The following is a 26127-nucleotide window of genomic DNA, read 5'->3' as shown; positions in this document are numbered from 1 at the left end:
CTACATACATGAGTTTTGGCAGGCCGAATTTTCATTGACCAAAATCAAAAGGAGAAACATTTTAAAGCAAAATTTTAAAACCCAGATATTTCAAGCAGGATAAAGAGCTGATGATTGGGCCCTTTCCTTAGCAAGAAAAGAATGAGAATAAAATACTCTTAGAATCCTTTTGCCATCCAAGAATCTTACGTTTGTTATTAAAGCCAATAGGTTTTCATTGTTAGGTAATGGAGAATCTGAGCTTTCTCTCCACCTTGTAAGTATTCCCCTAAATAAACAGAGCTCAGCCTGTAGTCAGATACCAAATAAATAAAGAGCCATATTTTAATAGCTGAAGCATGTGATGCTCCACAACCCCAGTGGACAGAGAAGAGCTGAGAAGGAAAATTGGTTGATTTCAAGAAAGACACGGAATCACCCTCTGGGATGACCCAAGTTGTTTCAGATGATGAGTGGCTATGGAGGTGACAATCTTTATTGGCCAAAAAGAAATAAAGAGAAAAAAAAGTAAGCTTTGTTTGCTTCTTAGTGGAAAAAAAAAATGTGTGTCATGAATTTCCTCCTTAAGATTGGGGTGTGTAGCCTGCTGACAGTTTCCTAAAATACCACCTCCAGAGAAGTAAAGGCTACAGAGCCATCTTAAGCTGTGCCTCTCGAGAATTCTAAATAGAGAGCTCAAGAAATCAAGACACAAAAGGAAATATCCTTTTCTTACACTTTTGATATCCTCTCCTTCTTAGTCCATACTTAATTTCCTCCTACTACCTTATAATCCTTGACTATTTCTAGTTTCCTTGCATATCTGGCCATCCCGGACGGGGGCCATTCTACTCAAGAATGGTCTCAATATTAGGTATTATCACTTGGTAGGGAACTAAGGGCATTACGTGCAAACTGTTTAACTTATTTTTACTTAACCATTTTGAAATTCCATAGGACCCTTTGATAGTTGTACCAAACAGGCTTTGTATTTGGTCGGGCAATAGTCACATGTAAAATTTGCTGGCAAAGCCGAAGATGGTATTCTTCATCTCTGTCAGAACTTAAACGCTGATTATTTTAGAGATTATTTAGTTTCGTATTTACTCTACAGCTTTCTTCTCCAAGGTTGTGTACTGTATTCCAAATAAGTATGGGAAAAAATTTTATTATTTATTATTTTTATTTTTTAAAGATTTTATTTATTCATGAGAGACACACAGAGAGGGGCAGAGACACAGGCAGAGGGAGAAGCAGGCTCCATGCAGGGAGCCCGATGCGGGAATCGATCCCAGGACCCCACGATCACGCCCTGAGCCAAAGGCAGATGCTCAACTGCTGAGCCACCCAGGAGTCCTGGGAAAATTTTAAAGTGCACTTTTCTGTTTGAATGTCAATGACTCAAACTGTTTTGAGTGTGTTTGCATTCAAGTCATTATACCAGCATTGACTCTTGTAACCTAAGAATCACTTTCTATATGCCAGTGATCTTCAGAAAACATTCTCCATGTGGAAAATTCAGGGAAGGTATATTCCTTGTTTTGGGGGGTATAGGGACTTTACTCTGAAAATAAGCATCTTTCTTTTAGTTCAGTGCTAATAATTGAAGTCATAAAGCATGTCAAGCATATTAATTTGATCAACACCACCACAGATTTCTGGGATTACTAACCTGCTGAGCAAAATAAATTAAGATTTGAAGCATATAAAAAGGAAAAAAGCCAATAGATTTTGCAATATACTATTACTGATTTAGCATTACCAAAGACATGCACCTTTTTCTCCCTTAACTTTGCAAAACTAATAGGAAATGGAAATTTTGTTATGTTGTTTGCAGTTTGAACTGAAATGTATCAAAAAGGATGGGTTAAATGTCTTTTCTTGAAATAATGTATTTGTAGAGTTTGACCAAAGAATAATAGCTAAGATTCTACAACTCAGACGAATCAAGATACTGCGGTAACACAAAATTGACTTTTAATGTTTGTTTACCAGTTCATTGTATCTTACAGAAAATGAAAACATTTTTTTTTTTTTTGGTAATACAGATTGGTTCTCCTCAGGTTTGTACTCAGTAGGTATTAAATATTGGTTTTTCTTTTAATCAGGTGGTTGAATGACTTTTGAATTTTTCATTTCCTTTGTTGTACATCGTTGCCTCTCTGGCAGTAGTGAGCTATGATACAGTTCACTTCTAAACAAAACTATATCAGTTATCCATTGATTGTTCTTGATGCATTCTACGCTGAAAACTGATAGGCAATTCCCTTTTACTCCTCCCCTCCTTAGTGGTCAGCTATTCCATGAGACCACCCTATTCTGAGCACTGAAATCAAGAAACCCAGTATGGCTGCCAGCAACCAAATTGGAATCTCCTTTGAGACTACTTCTAATTGCCAAAATAATAAGCGATTATATTATTGCATAAAATAAAGCTTAAACAGGTACCGGCCCCCTTCCTATGACAGAAAGTTTAAATTTACAAATACCATATTTGACTAAAATTTACCGTGATAAAATATGGCAGCAGTCATTTAAAGATGGTTTCCAGTGTTAATATGACTTCTTTTCATTCCTATTCCTCCTTTTCATGTGAATCATTTCTTTTTTGTCTGTGTTCTCAGATGTTGGTATCTCAGTGAAATTTGCAAGTCAACTTTGTTCCTTAAGTGGGCCTCAGTTGTTAGTTATGGAGAAAATGATTAAAACAAAATTTCCTAACCCAGACTCCCATCTCATCCCTCTGATGCTCTTGGAACCCAAGTCTGAGGAGCACTTTCTGAATTCGATAGTGTTGTACTGAGTTTCTTTTAGGAATTGTGTGTATTGGGATAGCTTCTCTTTTTTAGAAATACTCAGTGAGATATGTTGGAAAATGAAGTAGGAAAATAGATATTGGTGGAAAAATGGCAAAATAAGAACATTAAAAATACCCTTACTCGGATAGGAGTCCAAAGGGGCAAGGGGGTTCTGATCCTTTGGGGGAAGTTTTTATCAGAAGATAAAAATTCTGCCCAGCAGTATTCATTCTGTTAATTTTTGTGTGTGTGTGTGTGTTTTTTTTTCTTTTACAAGCATGGAAAAATGGCATGCAATCAGTATAGGTTTTAATTAGCTAACAGTCACTCCAGAGATTTTGAACAGCACCAATTCCAATACTAGTAAGTATTCAAAAGTTAAGAAATGCTACGATGCTTAAAATATTATAAAGGTAGAGTTCTGCAGCAATAACTGAAATTTACATATCTGCTTCAATAGAAATGTGTTCCCACTTGCATTTCCGATACAATTCTTATAATGTGGGGCATAATCACTCAAGTATGGGCTTCCTCCAACATGCTAACCCCCATATCTGAGGTGTTAAAGTTGCTATTTTGGAGATAGTCCCCTCTTTAAATAATATATTCATCTTATCCTAGACCATTCAGGTATTTTTAGGTTAGTAGTTTGAGTTCTAGTTGTATCAGCAGTGTCTGAGTTAAACTTTACAATCTCTTTGGATTTATATTTTTGTACAATTTGCATATCCAGCCTAATGTAAAAATGTGCATGCATACATTGTCCTCTTTCAATATTAAAGCATCTGAAATTTCCCAGATATGCTTCAATAAAAGAAATGATCAACTCTTATTTACAATATTTTGTCTAGATAATATATGGATATAATTATGGTTTCATGGGCTTCCAATTGTTCTATACCTTCTACACATGTTAACTCTATATTTATAGAGTAAATTTATTAGAATTATTACAGAGCTTTAAATGCAACCACAATCAATTCAGGAAACAGATTTATTTACTCATGTTCATGGGAGGAAAATCTACATAAAAACATTCATGAAAGCATACCAGCTATGTCATACTTGGATTATTATACTAAATCCCATTTATTAGAACTCATTGTGAAACAATGGGAAACCATGAAATGTAAATTGAATACAAATATTGGTCCCTGCGGGGTCTCAACAGTCATAAAAATATAGGAAAACAGAGCTTTATTTAATATTGGAGCTGCTAATGTCTAAAGTTGTTTTTCTGAAACTGGCCTTACCCTTTCATTTAAAGCCCTGAAGATTTTAGTGTAAACTCTTTGATGGGAGCTTCTGCATTTCATTTAAGCCTAATGATGACCAGCAAGGAAAGTGACATCACTGACCACATTTTCTATATGGAGGAAGGTTTAGAACTACTTTGTTCACTTGTTTCCCCCCCCTCACAGGCACCGGTTGGGCTTTCTAGTATATATACAAAGTAGAATAATAGAAATTTTGAAAGTTGGGTCTATATTTCTTGGTTAGGCAAGTGTATAGTTACTCATTCCTTTTGTGATTTAAACTTTTTTCATGTAAGGTAAAGAAGGAAATATTAAATAGTTTAAAGTTATTTTTATAGGACAATATATTTCATAGGCTAACATAAAATCAAGCTGCTAAATTTTACAATTTTTCTGTCCAGCAGTTTATCTATATAACTGCCCTGAGTAGATGCTAATGGCTGCTTAGCAGACGGCCTTTAGAATTTAAATATAACTCAGTAAAGCTACTCAAAAGATTTAACAATTTTTCTCAGGTACATGTCATTTTAATTAAAAGAAGATAGGAGTCTCTCATTGGTTAAATATTATCTGCTTATTTACGTTTCATACTTCATATAAATGGGGTTATTAAGGAGTTTTAACTGTGCTTGTTATTATGCATTGGAGTCCATATGAATTTTTTTTTTTCGGTCAAAAAGGCAGGATTTTAAAGACTAAAAGATTCTGTTTATTGGAGACTTGAAATATTATCTTTTAGAAAAGTGTAGCTTGTTCCCTTGTGAAACTGAGTTTTGTGCAACCTCTCGGAATCTCAGTTTATGTAAAGAAGCCTGTATTTCAAATCTGTTGCTCTAATTTGTATATTGTAGTGCATTTCAAAATTGTACAAATGTGTAAAATTTGTGCTTGTGGAAGCTGCTGCTCCGAGTAGCTGTACTTTCCTCAATTTAATCTTAGCAAACCTCAAGCTATTGCATGCCCGGTTCATGAAAGGATACTTCACTGGGATGATGTAGCCTAAACAGTTGGGCTCTAAAGCCTCCTTAATATAGCGCTTCCCTTAAAATTATATTAATTTATAATATATATTGAATGATAGCTTTACAAAACAAATCAATGAATTGGTCTTTATGAAAATGACTCTTTACAGTAAGTAAAAAAGGGTTATCACAGTTTTGGTAACTTGCATGAGTTCATATTGAAAAAAAAAAAACAACAACCTTTCACATGTTCTTAATGACTTTAAAACTGATGTGCTCTAGGGGCACGCTCAGTTATATGCTCTGAAGCAGTAGACACCATACAGCTTATGCTTTTTATCTGGGAAACCCACGAAGCGCACTGCAGCCTCTGTAGGACTGCAGCGCCTTCTTGGCCTAGAGATGGGGTAGCGGACGCTGCCATCTGCCAACCAGCCCGCATCGCAGCGGTCATATCCCAGAAGTTTCCAGGCAGCGAATATCTGGCCCACTTTGGCGATCTGAGCACCATCGTTGAGACAAGCCTGCACTGCTTCATCATAGGTCAGCTTGGTGGGGTGGATAAGGTAGTAAAACCGGCCTGTGGAGAGAAGGGGAGAGAGTCAATGGGCCTGTCTGCAGCTGAGCCCCACAGACATGGAAGGAGCCCAAACCCAAGTGCTTTTCCACGAAGGGCGGGGGGGGAGATAGAGCAATGGCTGTCAAGGTTTGGGACCATGGGGTTGTCCATTAAACGTAGCACCCCTCAGTCATTCTCTGCTAGATGAGTTTTTTCCTTGCCCCTTGCTATGCGTTCAGACATGCCCTTTTACAGCTTTGAAACAGAGAAGGGAAATGACAGATGCAGTTTCTGTTAGCTAATTAGGGACTAAAAGGGCCCTTCTGTAGCACTAGAGAAGACAAAATTCCACGTTAAAAGCAAGAGCTATTTAAATTCTAGCTGTAGCAAGACTGAACCCTCGCACAAGTTTCTGGAGAGGCAAAATTTGAATGTGAAAAGATCAAAACACATTCCTGACATAAAAGTCCATTTAAAAAAAAATCAAAAGCCCTCAAGTCCTTTTCACTACAGGTATCAATAAGACATTATTCTGATTCAAAGACTACAGTATGAAAATGCAAAAAATACAGGAAGTCACTTGCCATAAATAATGCAGACTCAGAATGTGAACCCCAGTCTGTTCAGTTCCTAGCAAAGAAGGGTGCATTTATTTATTTTTTTTTTCAGCTTTGCTCCGTGGGAGCCCTGACACCTAACCATTTCTTGATTTCACAAGGAAGAGCGTGTTAGTCTTAACCACTCACTGAATAAAGTTAATTACTGAAATGCCTTTAATGTATATTAAATATGCCTACAACGTATAAAGTGCGACATCCATTGGCTGACGTGCTACACTGATTGAAGATTTTCCCAGACTTTGAGGCTCATGTGGAGTGTAATCAGACTCTCTTATCTGATCACACATTGTTATGGGCTGCCTCTTTGCCCTCCATCACATACGGGTTATGGAAGTATACATTCGAGCTTGCCAAGTCTTTCTAGACTAAGACAATGTGATTTGAAGGAAAGGCCGAGGCCCCTGGAACACTAGTTAGAGGTCGGCTCTATCATCCGTACCACAGGGAGGTCCACAAAGTCTACAGCACAGGAGTCAACAGAAGTTTTGTTGGAACACAGCCACAGCCATCGCTTTAATACTGCGTGTGGCTGTTTTGCATGACAGGGTACGGAGCTACATTGAGTAGTTGCAACAAAGACTGTGTGGCCCACAAAGCCAAAAATATTTATCACCTGGCCCTTTACAGAAAGTTCGGCCATCCCCTATCCCTTGCTATTTTTCCCAAAGCATGTCCCCAGGGAACTAGAATATAAAACGACAGGGCCAGGGTTTGCTTTAGGAGTGTGTGACCTGTGCAGTTACATGGGGCCCCACGCTTATTTAATATGCTGCTGTCACCATCTTAAAATCCTTGATTTTTGATCATGGAACCCACATCTTCATTCTGCACTGAGCCTCACAAATTACGCAGCTGATTCTGGACAGAGCAAGACAAGGTTGGGAGTTATGGTGAAGGTGACAGATCAAGTCATCAACACGGGGGCCACCTGGATCTCTCTTCTTCCACTTTCGCCTCCAGTCCTATTGCTACTTATTTATTTTTTGCAAAGTTCTCTTTACTCTGAGCTCTCTCTTTATTGTGCGTTTGGTTGATCAACTATGAACATATTTGACTTTGTAATTTAGAGCAAGAGAGCGTGACATAGAGGCTGGTCTCACTTTAGTTGAGAAATCTGTAGCCCAGGGCCTACGTGTCTATCACACGCAGTGGCGGCAAGGTGTTTGTCAATAAGAAAGAGACCCCGTAACAAGTTTGCAATTTAAACTGTTTTATAATTACAATCGGATGCCACGAACCTAGGAGTAGTGGAAATACGCATTTTTGCTTAGGGGGATTTTTAAAAAATTATGAATGTTACAGAACTTTGCATCTTTTCAAACTGAAGGCAACATGTCAAGGCCACGTTCTGTTCTTTCTTCCTTAAGCAGGTAGGATTAAAAATTGAGTGTTTCGTTACAATACGTATTGATCCCCTGGACAGGAAAGAAGGCAGTGCAGTTAGTGGCTTACCATTGAAGTTAGATGTAAAACAGAAAACATCGTATCTGCTCTTGTCTTTATCCCAAAACCCGTAGTTCCGGACGCCGGGCACCGTGTTCTGGCCCCCGCACGGCTCTCTGGGCTTGGTGATGGGGTACTGCACGGAGCCGTCACTCAGCCAGCCGGCATTGCACCAGTCCAGCCCGCCCCGCCAGGCCTCGTACAGCTGGTCAAAGGAGGCGATCACAGCATCCTGGTCCAGGCAAGCCTGCTGCGCCTCGTGAAAATTGAGATTGTAGCGCCCCAGTCGTGGGAAGTAGGGGAACACCACACCTGTCCAAAGGAGAGGCCAAGGGGTTAGTGGTGCAGTCAGTAAGGACCAGGAGCAAATGCCACTTGACTGGTGAAAAGGCAATAAAATCTCCATCAGGTCAAGTTAGAGTTTATGGTCACCTTACGATGGTTTCTCATGGTCCCTTTCGCCTATGAACAGCCTCTCAGCTCCAAGCATCTCACAATTAGCTATGGGGTTTATCTCAGTGATTGGTCCTTTTGCCAAGAGCTCAGTTCAAGCCTTAACAACTCTCCTTTCTGGAATGATTCATCCACAGGTTATCTTTTTCAAAGAGCTTCCTTGAGAATCTCCCTTCTGCTACTTTTTTTTTTAATTTTTTTTAAATTTTTATTTATTTATGATAGTCACAGAGAGAGAGAGAGAGAGAGAGAGAGAGAGGGGCAGAGACATAGGCAGAGGGAGAAGCAGGCTCCATGCATCGGGAGCCCGACGTGGGATTCGATCCCGGGTCTCCAGGATCGCGCCCTGGGCCAAAGGCAGGCACCAAACCGCTGCGCCACCCAGGGATCCCCCTTCTGCTACTTCTGTTATTAACCCTAAAATGGATTACTACTGAGTCCTTTTCAGTGAGGAAAAAGTCAATATTGAATACTAAAGGCGGCAGCGGATATAGAAATCATGCCCAGAGAGAAGTTATTTATCAAAATTCTCCATGTGTTTATTAGTAAGTATTCTAATATAATTAGTAATTAGCTTAGGATTTATATTTCATTTTTTAAAAGATTTTATTTATTTATTTATTTATTTATTTATTTATTTATTTATTTATTTATTGAGTGCCCCTGAGCAGGGGAGGGAGGAGAGGGGGAGAGCGAGAGGGAGAGAGAATCTCCAGCAGACTCCGCCCGTGCTGAGCGCAGAACAGACTCAAGGGCTTGATTCCACGTTCCTGAGATCATGACCTCAGCCAAAATCAAGAGTCAAATACTTAACCAACTGAGGCACCTAGGTGCCTGGCTTCCTATAGCCTTTTAAATGTATAAACAAATGTGGTAACAAATGAATCAAGTGTAGCTATATACTTCCTTTTACATATGCTTCTAAAAACTGATCTAAGGACTTTTCACTCAGGAGGCTTCCTATTTGGAGAAACTCTAAAGTGAGTTTATCTAAGTAACAGAAACCTAGTTAAGCAGCTTTAGTTCATATTAATAAGAATTGTTTACAGTGAGGCATACCTCACTCCATACTCCATAAAGAGTACTCTGTTAATCTATTTCAACTTCTAGCGTGGTGGCCCTTCTTCTTATTTTTTTTCTGTTCTTGAACAGCACAACTGAAATGAGAACTTTCATTTAAAAATAACTTTTCAGCTTCCATATTCATATGTTGCAAATTGAAACTAGCTTTTGAAAACATTTCTATTGCAAATAGAAAAAATAACAAAAAACAACCTTCCCAAAGCTTGTCCTGTGCAAGGTAGATACAGAATAAACATTGACTTAGTTAATGCCAAAGAATTAAGTTAAGTATGCGAGAGGGCAAAAACCCTTAACTGATGTGAACATTGTGCCTTGGCGCTTGACTTTGCCTGGGAAGATGCAATGGCTTCTCTAAAGCATTCTTTTTGGTCAAATAATCCCTGGAGGTGATTGAGCCATCTCCTGACTTTCTGTGCATTTCCCTTAAAGGATGAGAATTATGTCATAAGAAAGCAATGTTGTATCATTTGCCGGACTTTAACAGGGACCACTGCCTCAAAACATCTCCCCAGAAAAGACAGTTAATTCAGAGTGGTATTTAAGGTCCTGCCTTGGATTATTTTATTGTAATTAGTAATATTTAATACTTTAGCATGTGGAGAGGCACCTGGGTGGCTCAGTCAGTTAAGCATCTGCCTTTGACTCAGGTCATGATCCTGGGGTGAAGCCCTGCATTGGGCTCCCTGCTTCTTTTTTTCTCTCCCTCTGCCCCACCCTTGCTCGTTCTTTCTCTCTCTCTCTCTCAATAATAAATAAATAAATAAATAAATAAATAAATAAATAAATAAATAAATAAAATAAATGAAATCTTTAAAAGAATACTTGGAATATAAAAGTTGTCCCACTGACACAGTAATTTGGTGGGTTATATCACAAGTGCTATTTTATGAGACTGCAGACCCTATGCAAGATGAATGTACAATTCACTAATAGTGTAACCAGGACACAGGAAATGTTTTCCTTTTATAAATTGTCCTGGAAGACTCTACAAGAAGAAATTTCAATAGCCTAAATCAAGTCATGTCCACCCAAGGACTCTGCAGGACACGTTTGTCCCTCCAGGGCAGTCCAGCTGGCACCATTCACTAGAGGCAGGGATCCAGGAAGGCTTCCTGATTTCATCCTGCCTTCTCAGGTTCTTGGCTGAAGGATCTGTAAGTTGAATCAGAGCCAAAAGGAAGGAGGAAAAGACTCTCTCAGTTGTCACTGCCCCCTGCAGTGGTGGGGGTGGAGGGGAGCCCGAGATGGTTCTATCTAAGAAGAGCTATTTCCAGGCATCCAGCTAAGAACCCAGTTAGCGCTGGGAAGGAGCTGCTAGAGCTCTCACTGTCCTCTCATGCCTTTCATCCTCATTCCTCAGAACCCCAGCAATGCCAATGAAAAGAAACATATTTAATTTATCCGGAAGAGATTTCTTTGGCAGCTAGACCCCAAGTGAAAGAAAATTCTCAAAGTTTGGAGAGAGAAGCCATTTGGGTAGGATCCTGTTTCCCAAACGTCTCAAAAAGGGAACAGTGGGGAATGTAGGATATTTTAATTTACAATAATTTTCAAGACCTAGACAACCTTTCTGGCTTAAATTCACTGTGGTGTTATTTGGTGGACTCTCATGAGCATTAGGAAAAAATTTTCCTGAGTCATTTGTTCTTGATTAAGCATTGAACGTTCCTGAACCATGGTTGACTCAGTTCCAAATTCAGTGTAATGTATTTTTATTTAAGTTCCTTTCAAATTTAACATAACTTCATGCAAACATTTCTTAAAGTCATAACGAGACCCGATATTGAAACTTCATTATTTTTCAGTTGTAGGAAAAGTGGTCAACTTATTGTTAAATTAATTCAAAACATTTACTTGAATTTTAATTAATGTTTGATGATCACGGAAACACTACATTCCTAGTAAATCAAGATCTATTTCTGAGTCTTAGCCAAGGTTGTAAAAGTTTCACTGTACTGTGCACATTTGGTGTACATATTTCAATAATTAAATGTTTCTTACCAGCAGGGGCATTTCTGGAACTACATGTTTGTTAGTATTTTATTTATTTACTTATTTTACTTCCAGCATGTTAAGATTTCAACATCTAAGGCTGTAATTGCAGAAACCTGTCTCTGTGGAAAAATGTGTACTTCCTGCAGCTGAATTATGGGGAGAATGGTTATTGCTTTCATCCAGCATTACAAAAATACAAGCTAAACTTCCTTCGGTGAAAACGAAGGGCGTGTGATTATTTTCCAAGTATGATTATTTTATACTCATCTGTCAAAATGTAATCAAAAGTTGTTTCTTTTCCCATGAAGGGCTGGTATGCATCACAACAAAGGGAATTAATAAGGATGATCTATTGTATGGAAAAGAATGTGAGTAGTTTAGTCAGTAGAAATATGTTTTGAAAACACATTATTTAATATTTATAATTGCACAGTCCAATTCATCCTAGTTGTGGGCAAATATCAATTTGTTAGACATCTGAAACATGTTCATACCATGGCCCATATGAGAGCTAATATAAATTTCAGTAACTTTAATAATAGAAGGACAGAAACCCTGGAGTATAATTTTGCCTTCCTCAGTACTCCTTACAGGGCCTATCAGTACTACACATATCTGAAATTATTTTTCAATTTCTAATAGCTCTCAGACTATATTTTTGTGTATCTGGCCCCATTTTCCACAGCAGAAAACCAACACAATGGGAGATTGGAAGAAAAAGTATTGTTTTTCATATTTTTTATTTATTGATTGCTGAGATGAACTGTATAGACCAAGTTACTCATTAATTTCTAGTGAGTGGAATCTCTCCGTTATATTTACATAAGGCTAGTCTTGCTGGGTGCTGTTCCTGGCAATGTGGGTAATTGGTAGAAATCAGAAGGTATTACCCAATCAAAGCTTTTATATGAAAAAATTATCCACAGCTAACTCCAGCTCACATGTAGTTTAGTCTTTCAAAAAAGCTTATAATTTTTTTATCAATATTATTCATAAAGCAATTCTTAAGTCACAGCTAAGAGCAAGGCACTGGGCTCAGTCCTCTAGAATACAGGTTTGGGGAATGGTCTGTTCCTTCAAAGTGCCCATGGTTTGATATGCATTTTATATATACATAATACAAAAAAATATATATACATATATTCTGTCTTGAATCCAAGACAGAATAAAATCTTGTAATATATAAATACAAGCCATATAATTTGGACATCTTAAAGAAGAATGATTTCTTTCTAATTGGAAAAATTCTTTGGAGCACACAGCATTTGGTATATATTAAATGACTAATATAATTTAAAATATTGTACAATTACAGTTGAAAAGGCAGCATAATCATGACATTTAAAATGATATGCTTCCCTGGCCTTATTTATGTATGTCGTAAGATTGACGAGGCCTGATGGTCATATATAAGAATGTAACTCATAATGAAAAAAGTCAAAAACTGGGTTTGAGCTAATAAGGAATAACCACAAGATCTCTTTTGCCACATAGCCCTTAAACTCTTAGGTATATAATCGCTGCACCTTGCTCATCTATCCCAGACTATGTGGAAATTATCAAGTCACTTTTCATGTGTATCCTCAGGTTAGCAACTAAGCTTCTTCAAATTTTATTCTACAATGACTATCTTAAATATTTTTTGTAATTTCATTTTACAATAGGAGTCCTTATTGTATATTGCAGCATATGTAGACAAAATAATATGCTATCTGAGGTTTTCTTGAAAATTATTCAGTGGAAGTGAGATTATATAAAATAAAATAAGGTGTCTTTATCATGATAATTTTTGAAGCTGGACAATGGCATATAGGGATTCAATATACTACTCTTTCTATTTTTCCAAATGTTTGAAATTAGCTATGATAAAGACTTTTATCTCACCCTATTGCCAAAGCTGGGAGCCTTAAACCAGTCCATGTGGATGCAGACTGTCTATGGCATCTGTTTTTCAGTTTTCCCTTTGGGGAAAGATCCTCTCCCTTGCTTTTTCATGCTCTCTACCCTTTGGAAGGACCAGGTTCACCTTTCGGGGTCCAAATCAAATGTTGCTTCCTTTGCAGTACTTCCCATGGCTTCTCCATGGCATGCACATTTTGTTTTAGTATTTGAATAGTTTAAACCCATTGTGTCTAACATTCAATCACTTGTAAACTATTTACTGAGCACTAACTGCGTTCTTGGCACTTGACTGCCCTCAAGCAGATAGTGGTTAACAGGTGGAGACAGGCAATCTTTACAAAACAAAGTGTGATTAGAGCTATAATGTGTAAGGTGCGTGAGAATGTCACTGCTGCGGAGTGGAAGAGAAGACACGGGGTAGAACTCTGACCTTATTCTTTGAAGATTTATATTTTTTTCAGTTGTTCAGAAATGGTTTCCTGTGTATAATGCTCACTGTTAAGATGTTAGCTCTTGCAAGGCATGGCCTCTGGTTAATGACTGTTCCCACCCTTGCTGCAGCACATAAGAAAGATGGAGAAACACTATCTGCAGGGACAGGAATTTAACAGTTCCCATGAGTACCTCAGTTAATGCAGTGGGAACAAAAGACAGTCTGTAGGTTATCACCCAAATAACTTTGGAGCCTCTAAGAATCTCCTGAAGCCAGAAGCTGCCAAAGACTGCTGCCTTTTTGAAGCCTCTGGTCTTCTCCCCATCAGAGAATTTCCCCTTCCTGTAAACCCCTTGATCATAGTGGATAAAAACATATCCAGTGTTCGTCCAATGTTCTTGGTATCAAATTCCAGTTTTAGCTCTGACCACTCGCCATGTTACCTTAGAAAAGGAGTTCTTCCTAAGACTCATCTGTCAAGGGGCATTACTGAAAGTGAGCGAAACACACAGCACACATGATTACAGCAACCAAGATTTGGAAATCTTCACATCTCCCGGCACCAAAAAGGCACTTATAAAAATATTTATCAGTTAAATTGCTTTCTTGGACACATTTACTTGGCTCATGTGCTAATGGGTCATATGGTCAGGAAGCGTTCCAATAGCGGGGAAAACGTAGTGCTTTGGGATGGTGCGGGGCCTAGGCAGGAAAAGTTACCCTTTTTAGAGTTTCTACTTCAACATCTCTAATTATGTCTTCAGTACAGTCTTAGAGTGCATCCTCCTCTGACATATTGTAAATCTCCTTTTCAAACAAAGCTACAGGAGGCTTTATGCCAAAGCTATTAGCAAGCAGGTATCCAGATGGAATATGGAAGTATCTTATATTCATTGTATATATATTTTTATGGTTTCCTCCTACTTCTGCAAATTATACTGGTCAATTCGCTTGAAGTTTTCTTTTAAAATAAACATAGAGAGATAGGAAATATGGCAGGTGTACTACATAGGTTTAGGAAATACATAGTCTGTAAACAGAATTTTAGAAGAAAAACTAACCGAACAGATAATATAGTTCAACTTGTTATTCATAGTTGTGAGGAAGCCAGGTGCAACAAGGTAAGTAACTTGCCCCAGTTATGAAACTCATACTGGCAGAGTTGGGACTAACCTAAGAGTCTTGGTTGGTACTACTGGCTCGAGGCTTTGTCCACTGCCTGATGCCCCTTCGATAAAGAAAGTGGGCTGTCATTAACATTTGATGATTAACTCTTTTCTCTAAGCCAATTACTTTTTTCATCTTGAATAATGCCAGTGTTTGTAGATATTAATGTGAGTCAATAAAAACTGTAAGTACAAGGTGACATGTAATCAGGAGCCAAGAACTACAACTAAGAGAGACAAGAGAAAAAAGAGAGACAAGAGAAAGCCACAAGAATGTACTTTGATACTGCAATTTATTAGATACATAAAGCTAATAAATCTCTATGTGATAGGATTCTGTGGGAGTCAAAAGGTCAATTTTTCAGTGATAGGCTAGTGGACCAAACAGATTCTTTTCCAAAGGCACAATTTTATTCTAGGATGTGAAAGGATCTTCTAGCAAATACCCAACTAAAGTCTATGTGCATAAGGAAGGAAAGTATTCCATCACCACAGCCATAACTCATCCTTCAGTATAAAGAAACACTGAAATTCATGAATATGAGATGTTTTGAGATACATGAGAAATAAAGAAGAATTTCCCTACTGGTGGGACATATAGAGGGTGGGCTTTGGGCAGTGAGGACACTTTTTATTGTTTAGCGTTCTCTACATTTTGGCTTTGGAACCTATTGAGATTACATACTTAAGAAATCAAATTCTCCCAGAATGCCTAAAATGTTTGGTATTTGGTGTCTAAAAGACTTTGGACCATTAAAAAAGTTTACTTCTTTACTTATTTAAATAAATCTGGAGGGCACTTTTTTGTTAAATTAAGATTTCACAGTTACTTTCTAGAATACAATTACATGTATTTTAGTTAGCAGATGTCCTTCACAAAAGTTGCCATTATTTTGAAACTGAGATAATTTTAGAAGCATAATAAAAATGCATTCAATCTGAATTTCTCAGTAACCATGTCATGAGATTTAAATTTTGAAAAGCATAAGGCAGTTTCCAAATATTAATTCAGTTCCACTGCACGTTTCTCCTACTTGCAAATAGCTTCAATTTTGTGTATAACCATTGTGTGTACATTTCAAATATGAAAGCTGGAACCACTGACAGACTGCAAAATACAAAAGAAAAGAAACAGGCTACGCATGGACTTTTGATTTCTTGCATTATCACTATGGTAACCAGTAGATATTACTCATCATGAAAAATGATTATCATTTCCGAGTTTAACATGATTTAGAGATACCTACCTTGTAACTCTAATGCTACCACTGCAGTATCATCTTCTAATCCTTCAATCACCTCACACTTATATTTCCCATAATCCTCCAGGGTGAGGTCTGCAATCACCAGAGAAGCATCATTTTCACTGCCTCCCTTCAGAAACACTCTACCCTGGTAGCCTCCATAGGCTTTCCTGTGATATCCCATGGAAACAAAAACGTCCACTTCCTTGAGGTAATCTGAAGTTAGCTTGGTCCACTTAATTCGGATCTTGTGGGTTCCTGAGCCAAATGCTGTAGGGTCTCGATAAAATTTACATGGCAGTGTAACATTGCCACCTCTGTGTGAGAACACCTTGGCTTGTTCTGCTTCCACGAGTAGACGAGGGCCATTTTCTGCTATAATTAAAAAAAGAAAAAGAGCCATTAATATGCTTTTAGGCTTTGTTTTTTAAATAAAATGAGATAGGCTACCTATACAGGGCATCTGACAAAGAGTATCATCGGGTGATGAGCTTCTCTGCGTTCTTGGACAGTAATCTTTTTTGAACCACATATAAAGGTACCTCTAATAGCTAGAGGGCACCTACAAGGCAGTCATATCTCTTAAACCGCTGAAAAAAAAAGAAGTTTGTTAATTACGATAATTGAAAATTATTGAACATAAAACTCCACAGTCATTGAAGTCTGATAATTTAACAACATTCTATTTTTTCCTACATTTAAATATCAAAAATATAGAAACAAGACCAAGCAAAATGACAGAGTTTTATGACTCATTTCATCAGTACAGACTAAAAAATTTCAAGGTAGGCAAATTTCTTTTCCCACCTGAGCTTTCTAATACAGTAAATCTCTGTTTTATTTGCAGTGAGATTATAAAGCAACGTGATCAATTTTCCTCGTACTATTCTAGTCAAAGGACTTAGAATATCCTCACATTCATGGTTTCCATTCAGATATACACCTGTGATTTGCCATTCTGGAGCATTTCAAGCAGTGTGTGTGTGTTTTATTTTCACACAAAGACTAGACATCAGAAAGGTATTTTTAGTGCTAAAAAAAAAAAAAAAAAAAAAAAAAAAACTCCAGGTTCTGAAATCTATTCCTCAAAACCTAATTGCTGAAAACATATCCAGTTATATTTATTTCCTGATTAACCAAATAATTATTTGTTTCTTTGTTCCCATAAATCTCCTACTCCTTGTCTTTGCTTTCTGCTGCATCTTGTTTTATAGTATATCTTATGGCTCCCACTTCTCTTTACCTTGCCCTTTGGTTTCCTCCCTGCCTCCTCCAAAAACGAGATGGCCTTCCAGAGAGCACCGCAATAGCCCAAGACTGCCAAGTCAGTAGGGCTGCGTTCTCCAGGGAGCCAGCTGTTCTTGGCTTTCTCTGGGGCTTCCCCTGGTTAGCTTATTATGCTTTTGACCTTGACAAGGTCTCTTGAGGACATGCAAGATTTAAACATGAAAAAGCAATATAAAAACTCCTGGACACACACACACACACACACACACACACACACCCCTTCTCATCTATACACGGTTTCCAAATTTGCCAAAAGCTGCCTTTCGTGGAGCTCTGCAGCCCTTCCAGCCTGAGGTAGGTAGGTACTGAGTGACTCTTGACCACGAATCATTGAGGATAAACAGGTCATGAAGAGCACCCACTTACCTCCAGACAGATCCCATAAGTTACTTATTTAATGGCATACACAGGATTCAGATTTTAAAATAAAGAATATCCAAAAATAGATACCGTGGTTTTATTTTTCACCTACAATGATCAGAATGAGTATTTCAAAATGGCCCCAATTTATGTCGGCTTCAATCCTTAAAAACTGAAAAGTTTAACAAAGCCATTAATGCTCCCACTTGGAATAGATAATAAAATAAGAGGATAATGGCTTCATTAAAATGAATCATAAATCCAGTTCATTAAGCATTTCCTTTAGATTTTATTCTTTACCTTTTTATTTGGGATCATAGAATCATAAGGGATTCAAGACAAATCTGTCCAACTCTATCCTACCTGTAATCTTCCCTCTACAATACCCCTAATGACTGCATCCAAGTATCCTCTTTCCAGGCAGAGGAAAGTTGCTGTAGTGAAGGGTGCTTGGGAGGTGAGCTTTCCATGCCAAGGCATGAACTGAGACCTGACAGAGCTACAGGAGGTTGCATTTTCATGACTCTTGCAAGATTTTTACCATAAAATCAAAACTAATTTGTCCAAATTCATAAGGGATAAGTGGTATTATAGTAATTAGGAACAAAGGTTGCAATGTGATACCTTGTTATAATCTCACCACCTCCATTTACTAGCTCTGGAGCCTTGAGCAAGTTGTGCAGTCTCTAAGTTCTAATTTCTTTATAAATGAATTAGGGATAGCATATCTGTCATACATAGCTGATCTAATTGACACATAAGGCACTTAGAACCATGTCTGATCAAAAATAAGTATGGACTCACTGCTAACTCTTCCTACTGCATAGATATTTTTGCACAGTCTTTCTTAAATATGATACTACCTCATAGCATGATTTTGGCATATTATTAACTATCTACTTAGAAAATTTTGAACCCAGTGGGTAAAAAAATACATAAAATGCCACCTGTGTTACAAAGGAGACATAGAAATTATTCTGTGGTTTCACATAATCATAAGGTGTTCCAGAATGACTACAGGGTCTGAGTGCTTCATAAATTAAAGAGTTAAAGCAAAGATCAAAACTCTTGTACAGGGGGCTGAGACTTCTAATTTTTTTCTGTGGTTAACTGTACATCATCTTGCAGTATTTTAAAAGTGTAGGCTTCTGATTTCTCTTTAGGTACTATTTGCTTCTAATCCAACACTGTGAGTAGATGGTGATTTATGTGGTATAATATTGAGAATAGAGCAGATACCAAAGATTCACTGATTTCCCACAAAATAATTTTTCTAACAAGTCTGCCAAAATGTATAAAATTCTACCGTTCTTTTTTTTTTTTTTTTTTTTTTTTTGTGGTGGTGGGTGGGGAGGCTGCAGTGTTGAAGTAATCAGTCTAGAAGTCCATGGCTGAAACTCTAAGAAAGATGTGTAATGTGTGACACATTGGGTGACTAGGGCTATCAGTGTTCATTAGTCTAAACCCCCAGCATGACGTTGAGAACAATATTTTTTGTCGGTTTGCTTGTTTTTAGAAGTTTGGCACTGCAGATTATACAGCACTGAGCATTGTTGCCGAGAGTGGCCTGTTGTGGAACAAATGCGATACAGGAAGGAGCACTGGCCAGGGAGTCAGGAACGCTGGGTGTTTGACCAGCTGGCCTGCCTCGTGAAAACATTGAGTTTAAGATTTTTGTCAGGCTCCCCATGGCAGGTAATCATGATAGGGATAAGCCAGGAAACACATCAGCTGGAGAGGGCAGGGACTATGAGCAGATGAGAGAAGCAAATGGATGGCAAAATCTGTGCCTGTCTTGCCTCGAAGTGTTGAATCTCATCATTGGATGCAAGAATGTAAGCGGTGCAAAATTAATGTTTAAATCAACCTGTTTGATCAATAGGATTTGCAAAGCAAATAAAATGTAAAAGGTAAACCTAAACCTCGATCATCAAAATGAGCATTGCTTGTTTTCCTTTTTGTTTTCTTCTTTAATAAAAAGTATGAAAGGATAAACTAGGCAGCAGACATATGCTCATTTTGGAAGGATTGAAGTTTTTAAAAGTTTAATTTGTAAGTCACAGAAATTTCATATTTCTATTAGTGAGTGTCAATGACAGCGAGCGACTTGAAAGATTTGATGCCCTTCAAAGACCACAGTTGTCTCCAGGGGAAACAGCAGGGCCTCATTATTATTTTACAAATTCTGCTGTGAAATCCAGAGGACGTCATTCAATTTCACCAAATTATGAAGGCAGTGGCATGACCAAACACCTGATCTTTGTATTGCTGTGTAATTTCGATGAAGCCTTTCAAACAATAGGACAAAAGCAATTAGTCGCAGAGAAACAACTTAGAAGTATGGCATTGGATTATTACCTGTTGTTCTTAGTTCTTTTAAAAGTATAATCATTTTTTAATGGCAATTCGTTGCCAAAGAAATACACATGACAGAAAAAAAGAGAAGGTGTCACAGATCGAAGTTTGTCTTTTTACAGTGAATTGTGGATGGTGCCAAAGAACCAGTCTTAGCGTTGGTTACCTTCTCATTGGGGTATAGAAGAAGTAGCTCCAGACTTTAGAATTTCCTAGACATAAAATGTAAAACACAAAAAACTGGGGGACGCCTGGGTGGCTCAGTGGTTTAGTGCTGCCTTTGGCCCAGGGCGTGATCCGGGGGTCCTGGGATCGAGTCCCGCATTGGGCTCCCTGCGTGGGGCCTGCGTCTCCCTCTGCCTGTGTCTCTGCCTCTCTCTCTGTCTCTCATGAATAAAGAAATCTTTTAAATAACAACTGGGGAATATATTTAAGATGGCTAAACAAGGACATTAAAAGTACTCCTCTCCCAATATCATTTGAGTTCTTTTTATTGTGGTGAAATGTACATAACATAAAATTTGACATTTTAACCATTTTTACATATACAATTCCGTGATATTAATTTCTTTCACCGTGTTGTGCAACCACCATCACTACCCCCTGCAATTTCCAAAACGTTTTCATCACTCTAAAGAAAAAGTGAATTCCTTCTGACATTCCAAACTAGTAGGCAGAGACTTACTTGTCAGCTCCATGATGAGTCATTTGAGAAAACTGCACAAGGACTTAAAAATGAGTCCTTATTTTTGTGGTATTTGTTGTCACCTGGCAAGTTTGGATGTGTAAGACTCACACTGTGGAAGGTGTTAGGTTCCTGCGGGTAGACAGACTGGTGCTTGGGAGTTTCACCGGGGCCTGGGGGGCCACAGACATTTTTGCTGCAAATCTTAAGCTGCATAAATAATTGGCCATAAGGCAATTTTGCCATAAAAGATAAGACAAAATGCAATAAAACAACCGGTTGCCCATTTGGTGTGATAGTTTGTTGGTTTCATCAGTGGGGGGACAGTTGGGTTTCATTTCTCCACTCCTGCAATACTATCATTTTATGGTATATGGATCTTAACCTTCATTCAGTGGCACAGAATTTGAATACATGTTCCCCATAGAACTTTGGAATGTCTGTCAAGGGATACGTGACAATATGCCAAGAACAAACAACCATGTGGCAGGTTTTTACAATGCCATACAAAACTCAATTACAGGGGCACCTGGGTGGCTCAGTTGGTTAAGCAGCCGACTCTTGATTTTGACCCCGGTCATGATCCCAGGGGCCTGAGACTGAGCGTCTTATGGGGTTCCCTGCTCAGCAGGGAGTCTGCTCGTGTACTATCTCTGTATATGTAAAAAATATATATATTTTTTAAAAAGCTCCCTTACAAATATACATCCTAGTATTTGGAAACTGGTAAGTCTCTTAATGAAGGAAGAAATTTTATCAAAGGAAGAAAAAGATGCTGAACAAGGAGATGAACCAACACCAAAAAATAAAAATAAATAAAAAATATAAACCAACCCCTCCCCCCCCCCCACACACAAAGGCTTAATACTATGAATGAAAGACTTTGAAGACAAATGCTTAGGTGTAATCCAGAAAATAAAATCAGTTCTTTGCTTAGATTTGCAAAGAGTCTATGCACATTCTAAATATACTCAATTATTTTGTATTTTATAATAAAGTCTTTTTAATTTTGTCATTCATATTTCATGTTTCATTATGTCCTTCTAAATGAATGTCCCTTTTTAAAAGATTTATTTATCTGACACAGAGAAAGAGTGAGCGAGTGAGCAAACACAAGCAGAGGGAGAGGGAGAAGCAGACTCCGCACTGAGTAGGGAGCCCGATGACCTGAGCCAAAGGCAGACATTTAACTGACTGAGCCACCAGGGTGTCCCCAAATGAATGTTTCTTTTTAAAAATTTTTTGTGATTTTATCTTTTGTGGCACAATTGCCTTACTGCCAGTTATGCCATGAAAATGCAGCAAAAAATGCTTCTGGTGAAGACACTCATGATGAAAATACTGGATATGAGCCAAACCTGCTGGAGGATGAATGACCTAGATGAGTGTATATCCTTATGGCTTTGCTTACCCGAATCTTCTGAAAACGATGGCTCTGGGCCATGCCTTGTTAACATTGTTCCTCCAGCGTCAGTGTAGTGGCTGGCAATGCCACGAGTGTCTGTGAGTGACGTGGGCTGGTGTCGCTTGGAGCCTGAGCTAGCTATGGGAGGAGACATGGGTGCGGCTGCATTCACTTTCTATCATAATGTAGCTCTAAGATGAAAACATTTCATAGAAACAGTTGTATATACATATTAAAAACACAGTAAGCAGACACATAATTTAATGTGTTTCTCACTGTACCTTATGCCTCATGCTTGAGTAGAATACATAACTTAGGGAGAAATTAAGGAGCATCTTATTCATTCACCTTTAACTTTAAAAAAAAAAAAGATTTATTTATTCATGAGACACAGAGGGAGAGGCAGAGACACAGGCAGAGAGAGAAGCAGGCTCCATGCAGGGAGCCTGATACGGGACTCGATCCCAGGACCCAAGGATCACGCCCTGAGCCCAAGGAAGACACTCAACCACTGAGCCACCCAGTTGGCCTGCGCCTTTAACTTTGAATAGTTATTTTGTTTCCTTCAGACTGGAATGAATCTGGTTTGGGCCTGACGCTGCTCATCAGGGCTCCAAAGGTCTCATTGTTTAGACATGATTCTGTTGTGTCCAGTCAGAAACTTCTGTGAGGGCTCTTTCCACTGTCCTAGCTGTCCCCACTTCGCCCCACCCAGCCTTCAGTGTCCTTTTGGAGGTCTGGTTGCCTTTAATTTTGCCCCTTTCCCATGTGTCCTTTCAGTAAGACCCACTGATTTGGGTTTGAGACCTCCTTGGATTTGTCTGTGGCCCACCTTTGCTCTCATCTGGAGTTTAAAGTCAGAGCTGAAGACACATAAGGGCGTGTGTGCCTCTTACCATTTGTATAAATTCAAAATAAATAATTACATTTGCCTAAACTCTGGAAGAAAGGATTTAACGAGAAACACAAGAAACTAATAACTTCGGTAGCCTGTGGGAAGGTGAGGTGGATATCTGGAGGAGGAATCTTGAGAGATTTTCATTGTGTACGCTTACATGTTTAAGGCCTTTTGAACTGTGCAAGTATATCACCTACACTCACAGTGCATAAAATAGTTGAGGGAATTTAATTGACAAATAAATAAACTCAAAGCTTTGACAAAAGTATCTCTGGAAGCGGGTAGCCTCAACCATAGTAGATTGTGGTGATCGCAGGATTATATTTTTGCAGACCTATGGCTCTGTCAATAAACATGTTATCTTCAAACATGTCTTCAAAGCATGCAAGTTTTACTTCATTTTCCCTAGTCTTTTAAAAAACCGTTGACCAAAGTGCTGATTGTTGTCTAGCTTTGACTATAAAGGAAGAATCCAGTGCTAAAAATATGGTAAGTGAAAACTGCTCTTCGCTGCAAAGCAATGGCTGCTGTTCCTCACCATCTGTGACCCTGCCTTTTGGACTCACTCCTCCCTGTACCGCCCCCAACCCCCTGCCAGGGGTCACCTTCTCTCTAACTATTGTATAATCTGTGCCCTGCTAGCTTCTCTCAATCTGCAGCTGAACCAAATTGCCTGGAACTGTGGCCCTTAAATGGCACGTGTCCTTTCTGTCAAGACCTGCATTATCTGATGTGATGTGCTATGGGGCCTTCGCTTAGATACTGACCATCGCCCGTGTTCCTTTCTTGTCTTAGAGCTAAATTGATTCTATAATGGGAAACAGCCTAACCCCAAATAGAGTATTGTTTTGAGGGATGCTTATCAGGAATGTGTATCATCTTATTGTCTTATCCAAGTTTCATAGTAAATAATAAGGGTCAATGTTATCATTGTTTTAGAGCTTAGAGGTACTATTGAAAAAAAAAAAAAGATTTTTTTTTTTTTTTTTTGAGACAGTGGAACTTTTTCTCCCTGCAGGATATCTTACACATAACTTTTCCACATAGATCTGATAAAAGGTGAACTTCTATGCTTGAAATGGGCGTCAAGAACCTCCAGGTTGGGGATCTTTGGGTGGCTCAGCAGTTTAGTGCCTGCCTTTGACCTGGGGCATGATCCTGGAGTCCCAGGATTGAGTCCCACGTCGGGCTCCCTGCAGGGAACCTGCTTCTCCCTCTGCCTGTGTCTCTGCCTCTCTCTCTCTGTGTCTCTCATGAATAAACGAATAAAATCTAAAAAAAAAAAAAAAAAGAACCTCCAGGTAGCTGTAGGAATCCATTGAACACTTTAAAAATCTTTGTTCTCAGAGGTAAACCTGAAGGAGCTATGCTAATATCCTGAACACTACTCTATCTCTTCACCTTTTTTTCTAGTCGGAAAAAGTAAAGTGCGATGAGGGTGTTTAGCTGTGTCCACTGACCAAGTCCTTTGCGGGCTTTGTTTTCCCACATTCATGATTTTTTCATCCGTTTTTTGGATAGTCATGATTTATTGGTTAAGCTTATGGACTCTCATACTGTGTTATTTAACCTTTCTGTGACTCAGTTTCCTCATGAGTAAAATGGAGTTAAGTGAGATAATTTATTGAGAACTTAGCTTCGTGCCTGGCACACCGTGAGCGCCCCGGCTCTTACTGACCAACATTTACTGAGGTCCAAAGTGTGCCAGGTGTGCAAACTGGCTTCTTCTATCTTCGACATTGGCTTCTTTCCTGTGCTCTTTCAGAAGATACTTCCTAGAAAGCATTGGTTCCTGGGAAATTCACATCTCGTCAACTTTCGATGATTCTTCTAATCAGTTACTAGTTCTTAACAGGAGTGCATTCAGGGCCACCACCTTGAAGCTTTTCCAAAAATCTCCCCAAATCCATATATAACCCAACTTTTCCCTGTCTCCTCAATTTCCCTGGAGGTTCTGGACAGCCTTCATCTGGGGGTAGGGGTGGCATGTATTCATTTGTGGATGTTGCCCTGCCTTCCTCCTCTGACTCCTTAAGAACCACCATGGTGGCCAGGTTTCTCCAAGAAATAGAACAGTTCTGGGGTCACTTGGCTGCCTCGGTCGGTTAGGCATCTGCCTTCAGCCATGTATCTTCACACGTGACACAAAAACCAGGCAAACTGCCTCACTTGATTTTTAAGACAAACCACTCACAAAGTAGCACAAGAAAGGCACTGTGTAGAGCGCTAAAAGACAGCAGAACTTAGGGGCACCTGGGTGGCTCAGTCAGTTAAGTGTCTGCCTTGGGCTCAGGTCGTGATCTCCGGTCCGGGGCCCAAGTCCCACATCAGGCTCCCTGCTCAGCGAGGAGTCTGCCACTCTGTCTCCCTCTGCCCCTTCGCCCATGGCTTGTGTGCTCACAATTGCTCTCTCGTAATTCTCATAAGAATGGTTTCTTCATGCTCCAAGACCAAACTTTCTTTCACAGTGATTTGGTTTCTTCTGAGACAAGTTATATCAATTGAATGGAATAAAATGAGAGCCATCTTTGCCTACAGATTGACTCAACAGTCTCTAAGAAAAGGCTTAGATGGAAGCTATGTGGTTCCTGTTTGGTGTAGGAACATGAGAATCAGCCTTCCTGAGTCTGTACCTCAGCTTTCCACTTGTGACTTTCCACATATAACTAGGGACAAGCTTTGAACCTCTCTCAACTTCAGTGGGGATAACCACCTTCATACAGGGCTGCAGTGGGGACTGAAGGAGATGACCCAGGTAGTGCATTTCCTCTTGTGCATCACACATGGTGGTTTGTTTGTTTGTTTGCTTGTTTTTTAAAGATTTTATTTATTTATTGATGAGAGACACATGCAGAGAGAGAAGCAGAGACATAGGCAGAGGGAGAGCAGGCTCCATGCAGGGAGCCCGATGTGGGACTCGATCCCGGGACTCTGGGATCACGCCCTGAGCCGAAGGCAAACGCTCAACCACTGAGCCACCCAGGCTTCCCCCACATAGTGGTTTTAAATGTTAATATTATCAATATAATTGCCATTGTTAAGTCCAACATAACTCACCCAGAACTGGACACAATCTTATTTTTGTCAACTCAGGCTTATCTGCTCTGGTTAATTCTTTTCAGAATTTGAACTTCTCTGTGTTATCATAGATTTATCCATAAAGAAATAATATTTAATTCCTATCATTTTAGGCTGAAAAACCAAATTGGGTTATCCCAGTAATAGAGAGATTAAGAGGTACATT

General features: G+C 38.9%; 1 protein-coding gene and 1 long non-coding RNA gene across 4 annotated transcripts in view; one reads left to right on the top strand and one right to left on the bottom strand.

The window, feature by feature from the left end:
- The window catches only part of LOC119871155, an 87055-nt gene that overhangs the window by 9197 nt on the left and 51731 nt on the right, over positions 1–26127 (top strand). The gene's annotated exons all lie outside the window — the stretch shown is intronic.
- Positions 3700–26127, bottom strand: part of HAPLN1 (hyaluronan and proteoglycan link protein 1) — a 76466-nt gene continuing 54038 nt past the window's right edge. For all 3 annotated transcript variants that reach the window (XM_038532404.1, XM_038532405.1, XM_038532406.1), the window contains 3 exons: positions 15897–16268; positions 7627–7929; positions 3700–5575 (listed from right to left, as the gene is read on the bottom strand). In XM_038532404.1, coding sequence (XP_038388332.1) covers positions 5286–5575; positions 7627–7929; positions 15897–16268 — 965 coding nt within the window. In that variant the 3' untranslated portion in view covers positions 3700–5285. The remainder of the gene's footprint in view (positions 5576–7626; positions 7930–15896; positions 16269–26127) is intronic.

The sequence above is a fragment of the Canis lupus genome, chromosome 3 (assembly GCF_011100685.1).
Source record: "Canis lupus familiaris isolate Mischka breed German Shepherd chromosome 3, alternate assembly UU_Cfam_GSD_1.0, whole genome shotgun sequence".
In the NCBI taxonomy this organism is placed as follows: domain Eukaryota; kingdom Metazoa; phylum Chordata; class Mammalia; order Carnivora; family Canidae; genus Canis; species Canis lupus.
The sequence above is the reverse complement of the archived record's forward strand: the minus strand, read 5'-3'. Positions and strand labels throughout refer to the sequence as shown.